At 33.2% G+C, this 12384-nt stretch overlaps 1 protein-coding gene across 2 annotated transcripts in view; it reads right to left on the bottom strand.

The window, feature by feature from the left end:
* The window catches only part of c11.1 (maestro heat like repeat family protein c11.1), a 91512-nt gene that overhangs the window by 5220 nt on the left and 73908 nt on the right, over positions 1-12384 (bottom strand). For both annotated transcript variants that reach the window (XM_081757589.1, XM_081757584.1), the window contains exons 24-28: positions 9667-9813; positions 7164-7349; positions 2305-2460; positions 956-1090; positions 476-578 (exon numbers count right to left, since the gene is read on the bottom strand). In XM_081757589.1, coding sequence (XP_081613715.1) covers positions 476-578; positions 956-1090; positions 2305-2460; positions 7164-7349; positions 9667-9813 — 727 coding nt within the window. The remainder of the gene's footprint in view (positions 1-475; positions 579-955; positions 1091-2304; positions 2461-7163; positions 7350-9666; positions 9814-12384) is intronic.

Here is a 12384-nt window from a genome sequence, read left to right on the forward strand (position 1 = left end):
ATGTTTTTAACAAGTACACAGTCTTTTGTATATTAATATACGGTATTCTGACGACTGTACGTATGAAATTCTAAACTGTGATCTGTGATTTAATATTATATATATATATATATATATATATATATATATATATATATTAAAAAAGAAAGAAAGAAAAAACTAGCTCTGCAAGCTTTGTTTCAAAAGCGTAATTGTTACTCTCAATTGGAACTAGTTCAAGCAAATGTGGATTTCTTTTTTTCAATTGAAACATTTATTTAGAATTTCATACGTACAGTCGTCAGAATACCGCATTTAAAGCAAGTTGGTGGTCAAGAATTCTTTGAACAAAACTGTACATTTTATGAACGAAAAACTAAAAACTACGATGACATTTATTGTTTAAATAATATAAAATCTTCTATTGAAGATGTGTGTCTTAATCCACGCATTTCCCTTTTATATATATATATAAGAACATAAAAATATACCTTACCAACAAACATAGCTGCATTCCCTCTTATAAGTGGCCATGGGCTTTTGAAGAAGGACGTCGCATTCATTATAAAAGACGGTACCAAGTGACGAAGTTCTTCAACCTACGATGAGATACAGGAATATTATGTAAACAAAAAGCGAAGCGGGTTAAGATAATATTTGTCAGCAGAGTTCCTAATAGTATTACTTCTACTAATTAAGTATATTTTCCAAAAAGAATCTTACCCATGGACTTGATATTTTTGTTGAACTTCAAAGTAGTACGTTTACTTAATTAGAATATTGATATATAATTATCACATATCGTTGAATTATCAATCATATCATACATATATATAATTAGAATGTTATTGTCTCACCATCAACCTTTATCGCCCAATCCATTAGATAAGGGAATAAATTATGCGAAAGACAACGAGAAAAGAAAATGAACTAATTTTATCTTCATGTAAATTAAAAATCTGTAATAAAAACTTACCATCAATTTCACAAGATCAGACAGGAAGTCAGTATAATGCAAGTGAGCATCATCTATAAGGTGGTGCTGGATCATAGAATTCACCTTGTCTGCTTCTAATATTGGGCCAGACTGCTTCAAAGCATATTTACATGCCTGTAGAATATAAGAAAAGCAATATTGAAAAAATACAAGTCATAAACAAAAGGAAAAATATATATTTAACTGTTTATTTATATTCAAATAATCAGTTCATTACTGTTTGAATGTAACTACTCTTACTTCTCTTAACTTTAGAATCCAATATTTTTGTAATTTGGATTTTATCTATTAATGTTATAACAATAACGTTTTCATCAAGCTTTGAGATAGTTTCTAATTAATATTTTTATCTATACTTAAGGTTTTAAAGTGAAAACTGTTGCGTTTAGTCGAAAAATAAAAATATGTAAAATGTTTGTTAATAAAATGTCCGTTTTAAAATAGCAATAGGTTCGTGAGATACGTACTCGTAACCGGGTGACCTTGGCAATACCTCTGGTGGAAGTGCGCGAGCTTTCCGCTGTGTGTCGCTAGTTGTCAGTACTGGTTGTTTTATTTTCGGGAATTATTTTGCACTAAAGGAATTTAATGCTATTTACATTCCTAGTGGGTAGAACGGCTAGAACTGAGAATTGGCGGATACATGGAATTATATATGTGTATTTCATTACGCAACAAAATATACATGCGTATCGACTTCAGCATTTTCGTAACATGCATTAGTGTCAAACGAGCGAATCTGACCATATGGTGCAATTCAATCTGAATAACTTGAAGTTATTAAATTATCTAAATGATCGCTCGTATACTACACTTACGAAAATGTAGTGTTTCATGTATTGATATTTGGTAAGTTATTGTTAATGGTTCGTTATAAACAAAAATACTCACCAAAATTATGGACATATGGAAATTACTGATTTTTTTAAAAGATATTAAAAGTAATAATTAGATAAAAATAAAAATATAAATAATGGTAAAAGTAAGTCGAAGCAAGTGTTACTCGAAGCTGTATATATATATGTATTAGAGAAAAAAATCACAATCCAAGTTAATGATACCTATGGAAAAAAAGTAGATCTCAACTCTACTAGCAGTACTGAGTACATTAAAGCTTTAGTATCTTTCTAGTAATCACAAATGAAATATCAATATCGCTTGTCTGAGAATAAGTAATAAGGAAATCTAAATGAACCTCTTACACATCAAATCAATTACTCCTTTATCATGATTAAGTACACTGACTGTCCGCTGCAGTCTATAAAACACTGCGCAATACCATTCTGAAATAATTCAATGCAAAAAAAATTACTGTTAAGAACACGAACCTTGACTACAAGTTCATCCTCATCATTCAAGTGTAGAAGAAGAGAGACAATATTGCCATATACTTGCTCTTGAAACGCTGGCTGTATGGAAGTTCTTCCATGTCGTGCTAAATCTCCAAACATTTTAAAAGCAGCTGCACGTATATTCGGATTCTCCTAAAAATAATATACAAGAGAAAGAAGTACGTTTCATACGCCACTTAACGTGAAACTTTATAAGTAAAGACAAATTCTGTAGATTATGTATAATATAAAAATTACTTTGAAGTTATAATTTCCTACCCTGTAACCAGGATGTGATAAGTGCAAATCTGAAACACTTCTGATTAAAAACAACTTGTTATCTCCACCTACCGCACCAGACTGTCATTTAAAACTTCAATTTACAATGTAAAGTAATTTCAAGGTTATCTTGCATATCGTACAATTATTTACTTGTATGAGGATTTTTATTGCTACTAGTTTCATAACACTTAGAAACAGATTTTAAAAATAGTTTTTTTTTTTCTCACTTAGTTTATTTCCTTTCGAAGTTCTTTCATATTCCCAAACATTTTTACATCTTCTCTTTCGTTAAAGACGTTTTTATTTTCCTTCATATGTTCGGTAAATACCATCAAGATTATAGGCAAATATAAGTTAAGAATATGGTTGTTAAACTTGGGCTTGTTACGTACGAAATTATCAATAGAAAATTTTAAAACTATCATAGTATCTTCTTATGTTAGAGTACTTAGATTCGCTACTCTTCGTTTCGTATTTGTTTGCATATTTGATATATTTAGAATTAACCTCTGGAACAGAATCTTCATATATCTTCAATAGAATGAATTCAACTGCTAGCTGATCTTCCTTTTAAAAAATAAATGAACAGCTGACATTTCTATTGAGTTTTTGTGTTCAGAGTATGTATACGAGTGATATAAATGTGTGTATTTTGAAATTAACATACATTTTACGATAATTAAGCAGAATTTAGAGCTGCTTGTTTTTGCATACAAGATCACTACGATTCACTGTATCTACTACGATTTAGTGTTATGTAAAGTAGTGAGAATCAACGCTACATACGAAGTGTACACATTAGATAATAATGTGTTTTCACCCATATGAAAGCCTACGTTACTATATAATCGGCATCAAGTGTGTAATATAACTCACAAGAAAATAGAGAGAAAGAGAATAAAAACTAGTTAGGTTTCCCAATGGTGGACAAAAAAAGTCCTTAACTTTTTTTTTTTTCCAAATCTTTACAGAACTGTATTTACAAAACAGCTACTCAACCGTCGCATTATTTACCATTCTTATACCTCAAATTAACTTAATAACATGTTTATTTCATACAATTTTGTTCTAAAAAGTAAAAAGTAAAAAAAGAAAAAAACTTTTCATACCCTATAACTTGAGAACGCAAGGCCTGCACGCAATATTTCCTATACATATTAAATTCGTCAAGGTCTGTCATCATGCTAAATTTGATCCAGATCGGATGAGTTTGGTTGAACTCGTACGATATATAGTGTCGTTATGAATGATTTTAAAAGAAAAAAAAAAAGTCAAATGAAGGACGAAAAGAGGGAAGCACAATATGACAATTTAACCAAAGTAGATTTTAAACTTTCGCACATTGCTTCATCACATACAAATAGAAAGAAGAACAGAGAATCGTAATACAGTGGAATTCCGGTAATCCGAACAGGTCCGGAAGGAAAATTTTATTTTATTATTTTGTGGCAAAAATACGCAGTTTTAGGAAGTTAATAACCATAAGGATGAAAATGGGTGCATGTTTTCGAAGAAAAGAAAAATTTTCGTTAAATACAGTTCTTTCTTTAATACCTGTATTTAGACCTTAAGCCACATTATGACAATTTATTAAGCCACGAAATTTGAAATAGAATACAGTGTACGTACTGTACAATATTGAAACTTACAGGTTTAGTATGAGTGAAATACAGTAATGTATCAGAATAAGTACGTACTATACTGTACTGTACTGTAACATAAAATTGAACGTAAAATTTGTACCTACTGTACGTCGAGAAATAAAGGCACCAAGTTTTTCCAATATTTTAAACATTTTTTCAGTACAGTATATATTGTAGTCAGAAAACGTGTTTTGAAATACTATACGCTATGCATTACAACACAATAGACCCATTCTCCCGCTTCAAAACACGATTTTACTGTTATTCCGGCTAATTCGAACAATCACGCAATCCAAACAGGGTTCGGTCCCAATTAGTTCGGATTAGCGGGACTCCACTGTACTGTAGAAAAGAGTATAACCGTTACCAGGTTACATAAATAATTTTTGGGACGTTCTGTATATTTTTGAAGGACAGAAACTATTCTTCGATTTATATTTTATTCTTGAAACGAAAATAATTTTTCTTCTTCTTTGGAAATAGCGAACAACTCGACTTCTCTCCTACGAGCTAGAAAAAATGGACCTTTCATCGTTCAACAATACACATGTACAAAATGTTGTTTCACAGTGAGAATATTTTAGTGAGTAACAAAGACAACATTCATTTTGTAAACTACATGCATGAGAATCGTACTTCTAATATTTAAACTCTTCAGTGTTTCTTCCTTACTCATTAATATGCAAAGACTACGTTATATGATTATTTGGGACTGAATTAAGTGCTTGTTCAGCCCAGTTCTTATCCCGAGTATCTCAACTCAGGGAGTTTCTCTCCGTGTGTTGACACAGCCACTATGCTAGTTTGGTTCGTTATACAGTTAAAGCAAAGGGACATTAGTCGTCGAAGGTGGGGTCAGCGACTAGCCCCATTTAAGTTAATTCCCCGGTCTTTTGACCATGTGCGTACGGATAGTTATCGGGTCCTGAACTCTTTGGATCTTTACACTGAGGCTGCAAACATTTATTCCATGGATACGCCATTGTGAATTTTTTTTTGTTGGATTATCATCGCAGTAATCTGGAATTTACTTCATGGGACGACTACCAGTGTTACCTTAATGTACATCATTTACTGGTGTAAGAAAAGTGCTTATTGTGATCTCCAAAATTTCATTCGTGTACATATATGATAAAGATTTAAAAGGGCTATTGTGTGTTGGAATGTGAAGTGTAATTCTGTGTTTGTTGAAGCAGCGAGTTACCCATATCTATATCAGTGTTTCGTGTTGTGATTATTTTCTTCTGTTTATTTTTCTTTATACATATAGTGCATGTAATAGATAAGTATATCATTATTTTATTTAATGCGTTTTCGTCTCATGTGTTCATATTGTTTCTCTGTGTCACGGTCTAAGCGACTGTCTGGATGTCCATGAGGATTTCGAGACGACATATCCGAACCCCTCGGTGCTTTATGCTCATCTCATTGTCGAGATCTGAGAACGATCCGGGAAAAGTTTCCTGTAATTCCTTTTAGGAAATGTTCTTTAATGTCTTAACCAGGTAAGCTCAGCTATTTTGAAAGTATACATTGGTTGGACGATAGGAGCAGATCCGGAAAGCGACTACAAGAGCAAAGAAGACTGAACACCACTTTATGGCAGCGCTGTTCATGCTTCACAAATTTCGTCTTTTACATATTTCTTTTCTTTTCTTTTCTTCTCTTCTCTTCTCTCTTTCTCTCTCTCTCTCTCTCTCTCTCTCTCTCTCTCTCTCTCTATATATATATATATATATATATATATATATATATATATATATATATATATATATATATACACCTGGTTACAGATCTTAAGAGTTATAGTTACTGCTGCTTTATAGTTGGTTTAGAAAGTTTCGTTCTTATTTTCGGTTTTTTTATAACAAGAATCAATGCTGGAATTCTAATACCATTCACATTTGCAGACTGCATTTCACAGACCAGTGGAAGTTGAAATACGATCACCTAGCATAGATCATATTAATTTGCAAATTTTTATATATCTATAAAACCAATTTACAATTAGAATTATAATTTATAATTAATCTATAGAAGCATATTTTCAAGGCGCTGTTATAATACCAGATTGTTCGTTCTATATTAAAAATACTTACTGCTAATACTTAATTTATTAATTACATACTCAAAAATACAGAAACTATACTGAAAAACAAACTATTTGCTGAGCAAAACAATATATTCACATAAAAAAACTACATACGTGTTACAGTTTCGCCAACTAACATTTTGGCTTCATCAGACACTATGAGATACATGAGAAATGTGCAGTCTTATATACAAACAAGAGCTGAGACATCTTGCTTCTGATTGGCTCCTGGCAGCAGCCAATCCCCTTCAAGTATTCTGATTTGAATTTATTTTTTCCTATACCGAGGCTTCCTATCTGTTGTAAAACAAATTCCTCATGTATCTCATAGTGTCTGATGAAGCCAAAATGCTAGTTGGCGAAACTGTAACACGTATGTAGTTTTTTTATGTGAATATATTGTTTTGCTCAGCAAATAGTTTGTTTGTGTTTAAGTATATACAAAGCAAAGCTTCTACTTATCGAAAATATTAAAACTATACTGATTTATAAAGATTTCGTTTCATTTATTTATGTATTCTTAAAAGTTAACTGCCTGTAAGGGTCTAATGTTCACGAAATGTTTATTGTATAATTCTTTCACAAGTAATAACATTAGAAAGTACATTTATAGTTGACAAAAGTACTTGAAATGTATTTAAGGATTTACATCATCTTTTTACTTTATACAAATAGGTTATTGATAATCCACATCAACTTTATACATACTATGACCGAACCTAATTGAATATAACTTAACTCAAAACCTACGTAAACTCACTATAATCTATATAAACTCAAACTATAACCTCAATATATGAACATAATACTTCATAATAAAATGATCGTTTAGTATTTACCTTTTGGAAGAAAGGTTTCATTCTTAAAGCTATGGATATCTTCACGTTCTCAATGTCGGTTTCTTCAACTGTTGTTAACATCTGAGAAAATCCTTTCATTGCTTCCAATGGAATATTGCCATTTTCACAACCATCATCTAATCCCTGAATTAACGCTGATAACACTGATGAAGAATAGCGATTCCTCTATAATAAATAAATTACAAGTATGTATGTATGTGTGTGGTTGCACTCAGCTTTTAATTGGCAAAGTTACGTGAGTCGTTCAAGGAATTTTTTAATTTTATTTATTTATTTTGAGAAAGTACGAGCCCGATGACTGACATGAAAGAGCATTATTATTTCGTCTTTCCTCTACATTTAGCACAGAGTGCAGTGTTCGTGCAGACTACCGCGTATGCGCGACGGTGGTTCGCATGAATTATGCAATGAAAAGTGCCCTAAAAAGTAGCAAGTTGTGCGGAACGTGTATTAGCGGTGTGGAGTAAAGAAGAGATTCGTTCTATGATACAGTATGAGTGGGCAAATTGGACACCCACAGAAAGTTGGTAGTTGTTAATGGAGACATTGCAATATCAGTGCAAATGGTGCGAAGATGGCGCAAATTTTTTTCTGAAGGACGAATAAGTATTTTCGATTATCAGCTCGGAGGCCTATTTTTAGTCATTAACCCAAATATTGGTTGACAAAATGAATGCACTGGTGTTGTCCAACCGAAAAATCAAGGTTCGTGAAGCAACCGCTGATTTGAACATTTTCGTCGAGACTACACACAAAATCCTCCACGACACACCGGGATACGCGAAGGTTTCATCGCGCTGGATCCCACAACAATTTACGCGTATAGCTTGTTGCCTGGATTCTCTGACCCGTTACCACAATGAAGGTAGAAACGCTCTCTGCCGTATTGTGGCTGAGGATGAGAGCTTGGTTCGCTCCTACATTCCAGAATTCAGACGGACGTCGATGAAATGGAAACATCCCACGTTCTCTGTGCAGAAAAAGTTCAAGGTTTAACCATCTGCAGGTAAAGTTCTTGTAACTGTCTTCTGGGAATGAAAGGGAAAAGTGCCCACAGAGGTTCTGACGAAAGGGGAAATAGTCAGTGTTGCACCTTATTGTCAAACACTGGAGAAAGCGAAAAACGCAATTCGCAGCAAAAGTCCTGGACTCCTTTCTGCTAGTGTCATTCTTCTGGTTGACAATGCACGCCCCCATTCGGTAGCACTAACACAGCTAAACTTCGAGAAATGCTATCCCACACCCCTACAGTCCGCACTTGGTCTCGAGTGACTTTCACTTGTTTCCTCAACTAACGTCCCAGTTGCACGATCAATGTTTTCAAAATGATGTGCAGGTTCTGACAGCTGTGAAAAGTGTTCTTCGGTCTGTGGACCCCGACTTTTTTGTAGATTGGTTTCAAAACCTCGTGCAACGATGGGACAAGTGCTTGTGCCGCCTTGGAGACTATGTTGAAAAGTGGGAAGAGACCACACTACTTGATGCAACTTGATTTTTGTCGTACCTTAAGAAATAAATTTTTAGCAACATAGGAAAACATTTTTCTTGAACGACTCACATACATTAAAAAAATAATACAACAGTCTCCTGTTTTTATGCCTTACTTTAAGTTGCGTTAATAAATAAATAAATAAATAAAGTATATTTTAAAGTGACAGAAGATAGATTTTAAGAGACAAAAAAGTTCTCAACATTTAAATGAAGACTGCAATATTTCTGAATATGGCTGAAAAAAAAAGTCATTAGCTTATTTCTTAAAACTATCAGTTCCAAACTTACCTTCTTTCGATACTAATAACACTCACATAATTTTTCTTTCAAAATTACGGTGACATTTTTGTGAAATCAGATTATATCGTAAAACTGATAGAACAAAAGTTGTGTGTTTGCGTAGAAACTTTTCTTCAGTTGCGTGGAAACATTTATTTATGTTACACAAGCTGCGCTGATTTTAATTTTGTATGTTACCTGGCAGAGGAGGAGAAAAAAAAAAAATTTGGTAATTCTATTCTTCACGAAAGAAGATACTTCGTTACTGGCTGTGCAACATGCGACAAAACAGACTTCGTGCATTATCACACAAAATGATAACAATGAAACTAATTGTGTTCAGTCTTGAAATTGAATTTTTTTTCTTTTTTGGCCATTGGTCTTCTGATAATGCGAACATGAGAATTTTGCTGACTATTATACTTTATGTCCTTACGCAACACACAGGTACTTTTATGTGGGATTCAAACTATGCTGGAACTAAATCTGTGAACTTGACGGGTGATTATCGTACGAGATCACTTCGCACAAATAATTTTCTCCTCCTCATATCTTGTATCTAAAGTTGCAGGACAGCGCCATAAAATCAGACATGACTATTTTATATCTGATACAAAGCTGAGGGGGGAAAAATAAATACTATACTAATATCAGAAAATATATTACTTCTAGCTCTTTCACAGTGAAAAAACGCAATACAAGATATTATTACCTGTTCTCTGTTGAGTTCTGACACATAGCCAAGGCCCTTCAAACACAACTGTCTAACAATTGGCGACGGATCGGTAAGGCAATTCATGAGATTGCTTATAACGCTTTCCAGCAGAATTGCTTCTCCATTTCCTTTGAGATGAACCAACTAAAAGGCATAAATAAGCTACTTAAATAAACGAATAATAATAATACACGGAACATCTATTTTATTTCATTACTGTAAGTTCAATAAGCATTAATGTCTCGAAGAAGCTACTCTGAAGAACAAGAATGCGAAAAGTTTTGTAACACGGTGCAAGGTTTCTATTTACCTTAAGAAACATACATTAAGTTTCTGCAATGTAAAATGAAGTGTCAAGTTGTTTAGATTTGAAGCAGCTGATAACGACTATGTACCAATTTTTGCAAATTTCATTTGGTTATCTCATAAAGATTTTCCTGTTTATAATATCTTTAGCTTTATTGTATAAAACACCTCAATAAGATGATTCGTGATTTATTATGTAATTTATTTTTCTATTAGAACAAAACAGGTAAACTGTTGGCTACAAGACAGGGCTACGTATTATCACACTTTCAATGGAACATTACAAATGTTACGAGAAGTTTCTGATGAACACTAAATATTCACAAAATTATGCTGCCTCCCACACCTAGCTTTCCACAATTAACATTGCCAGACTATCAGTTTCAGTGTATCCTGACTACTTTGTCGATGACTTATAAAAATTATACACTGGACACATGTAGGTAGGTTCCTGTCTACATGTGGAAACTTTCTTTAAAAAAAAAAAAAAAAAAAAAATTAAGTGTTCACGAGTAAGATTATGATGTAATTAATGATGCTAATTAGTTGTCCTTCCTAGAGTAAAATTGGGATTATGTTCCAGATAACTGTATATTCCGAACTTAGGTTCCTGGATAAGAAGTTAAAATCAGAGATAGGCTGATAATCTGTGCATCGTTCTTCGTTCAGGAAGTCGAGTTCGTTGTAGTTCTGAACTATCGGAATTACTGAATTACATTTATCAGGAACATAGGAAAATACTCCAGTTTTACTCTAGGAAGAACAACTAACTAATATCATAGATAAGACTATAAATTGTGCATCGTACTTTTAGTATGAAGACTGATTCGTTAGAGTTTTAAGAAGTACGGTTATAAGGATTACGCTAGTAGGCTTTATCAGATTGTAATGTTACTACTCCACACGATACCTCTTGAACTACACCGTTTTTTGTAACAGCTAGAGTCATTATCTCGGTCGAGTTCGTTCATGGAGTCAATTCGTTAACATTTACATGGGTAGCAATGTCTTTAATGGTGGCTATCCATATTCCATACAAAGAAATATGTGCTGAACTTATTATTTTTTTTTAAGGTTAAAAGGTTTAGGATTTAACATATTTTTTGGTTAAACCTAAAATATATATATAATTATTGGTGAGGTTAAAATTTTACATATTCAAGGTATGGGAGGGTATACAAAGCCTTGAGTATTATTGTTTGACATCAGTTCATTCTCAAATATTTCCTGAGCTCCAATTCAGTCATAAATGGAAATTTTGCGCGATTCCGTTTAGTGTCTTTACCATGGTCAACGAACGTTAAGAAGTTCGTTATTGAATTCTCTATGTTTGTGTTGTGTGTGTTATTTGTGATTTTTTCAATTTTGAGCTCCCCGCCCCCATTTGATAGAGCATCAAAAACTACCTGAGAAAGTGATGGAATTTTTCCCTTCACTCTTACCGTTCCCGAGATATTCCCCCCCCCCCCCCAAAAGTTGGGATTTCGAGAGATTTAAAGAGCCATATCTCGGGAACCGTAAGTCATACAGGGATGATATTTAGCGAATTTTTCAATTTTGAGCATGTCTTCGCAAAACAACATATCGTAGAACGTTTTAACAGAACTCTTAAACAAAAGATCTGGAAAAAATTTAGTAATCAAGGGAACTATAAATGGATAGATATATTATAAGAATTGTTTAATGAGTAAAATAATAAAGTACATAGAACAATTGGTTTTAACTCTGTAGAAATTAATAAGAAAAATTAATTCTTTTTAAGTTCGTTCTGGCAACGCTCTTAGAGCATTCTCAACTGGTTTATTTTATTTTCCCCTCAGAAAGGTTCCATAGGTAGACAGGAAGCTTACTACATGTGTCCAGTCAAGCAATTTTGAGAAGTTCTCGCCAAAGGGAATGCGCACACGGAATGTTTGATTACAATTCAACACTTCGTGATACAATTCAAAACTATAAAGGTTGGACCATTTTAAACCATACACGGGAATATATCGAAAACTACACTTCGGATCAAAAAAATCCGAAATTTGATTGTCTCGAAGAGGGTCATCCAATTATATTAAACCTGATCATCCCTTTCCACCAATTGGAGTGGAACTCGATATAACTTTGAAATCTTAAGTGGGCTTTCATTGCAGATTCAGATTCTCCAGAAAAACAAGGTACATACTGACCTATGATGAACGCTATCCCAATCCCTAGGGTGGGAATATATATATATTATTTTGACTTACAATTAACATTCCATATCCGATGGTGGGAGGTCAACTTTGAAATCTTTTTCGGAACCCTCAATTTTTTTGTTGCAGATTTGGATTTTCCACATAAAATTTGGTATTCAATTGACCTTCAATTAGTCGAAATAATTGAGCTACTTTTAGCGTTACCCAGAAACAACCTGGACATAGT

This window comes from Thermobia domestica, chromosome 1, assembly GCF_964235325.1.
Source record: "Thermobia domestica chromosome 1, izTheDome1.hap1.1, whole genome shotgun sequence".
NCBI classification, from domain to species: Eukaryota; Metazoa; Arthropoda; class Insecta; order Zygentoma; family Lepismatidae; genus Thermobia; species Thermobia domestica.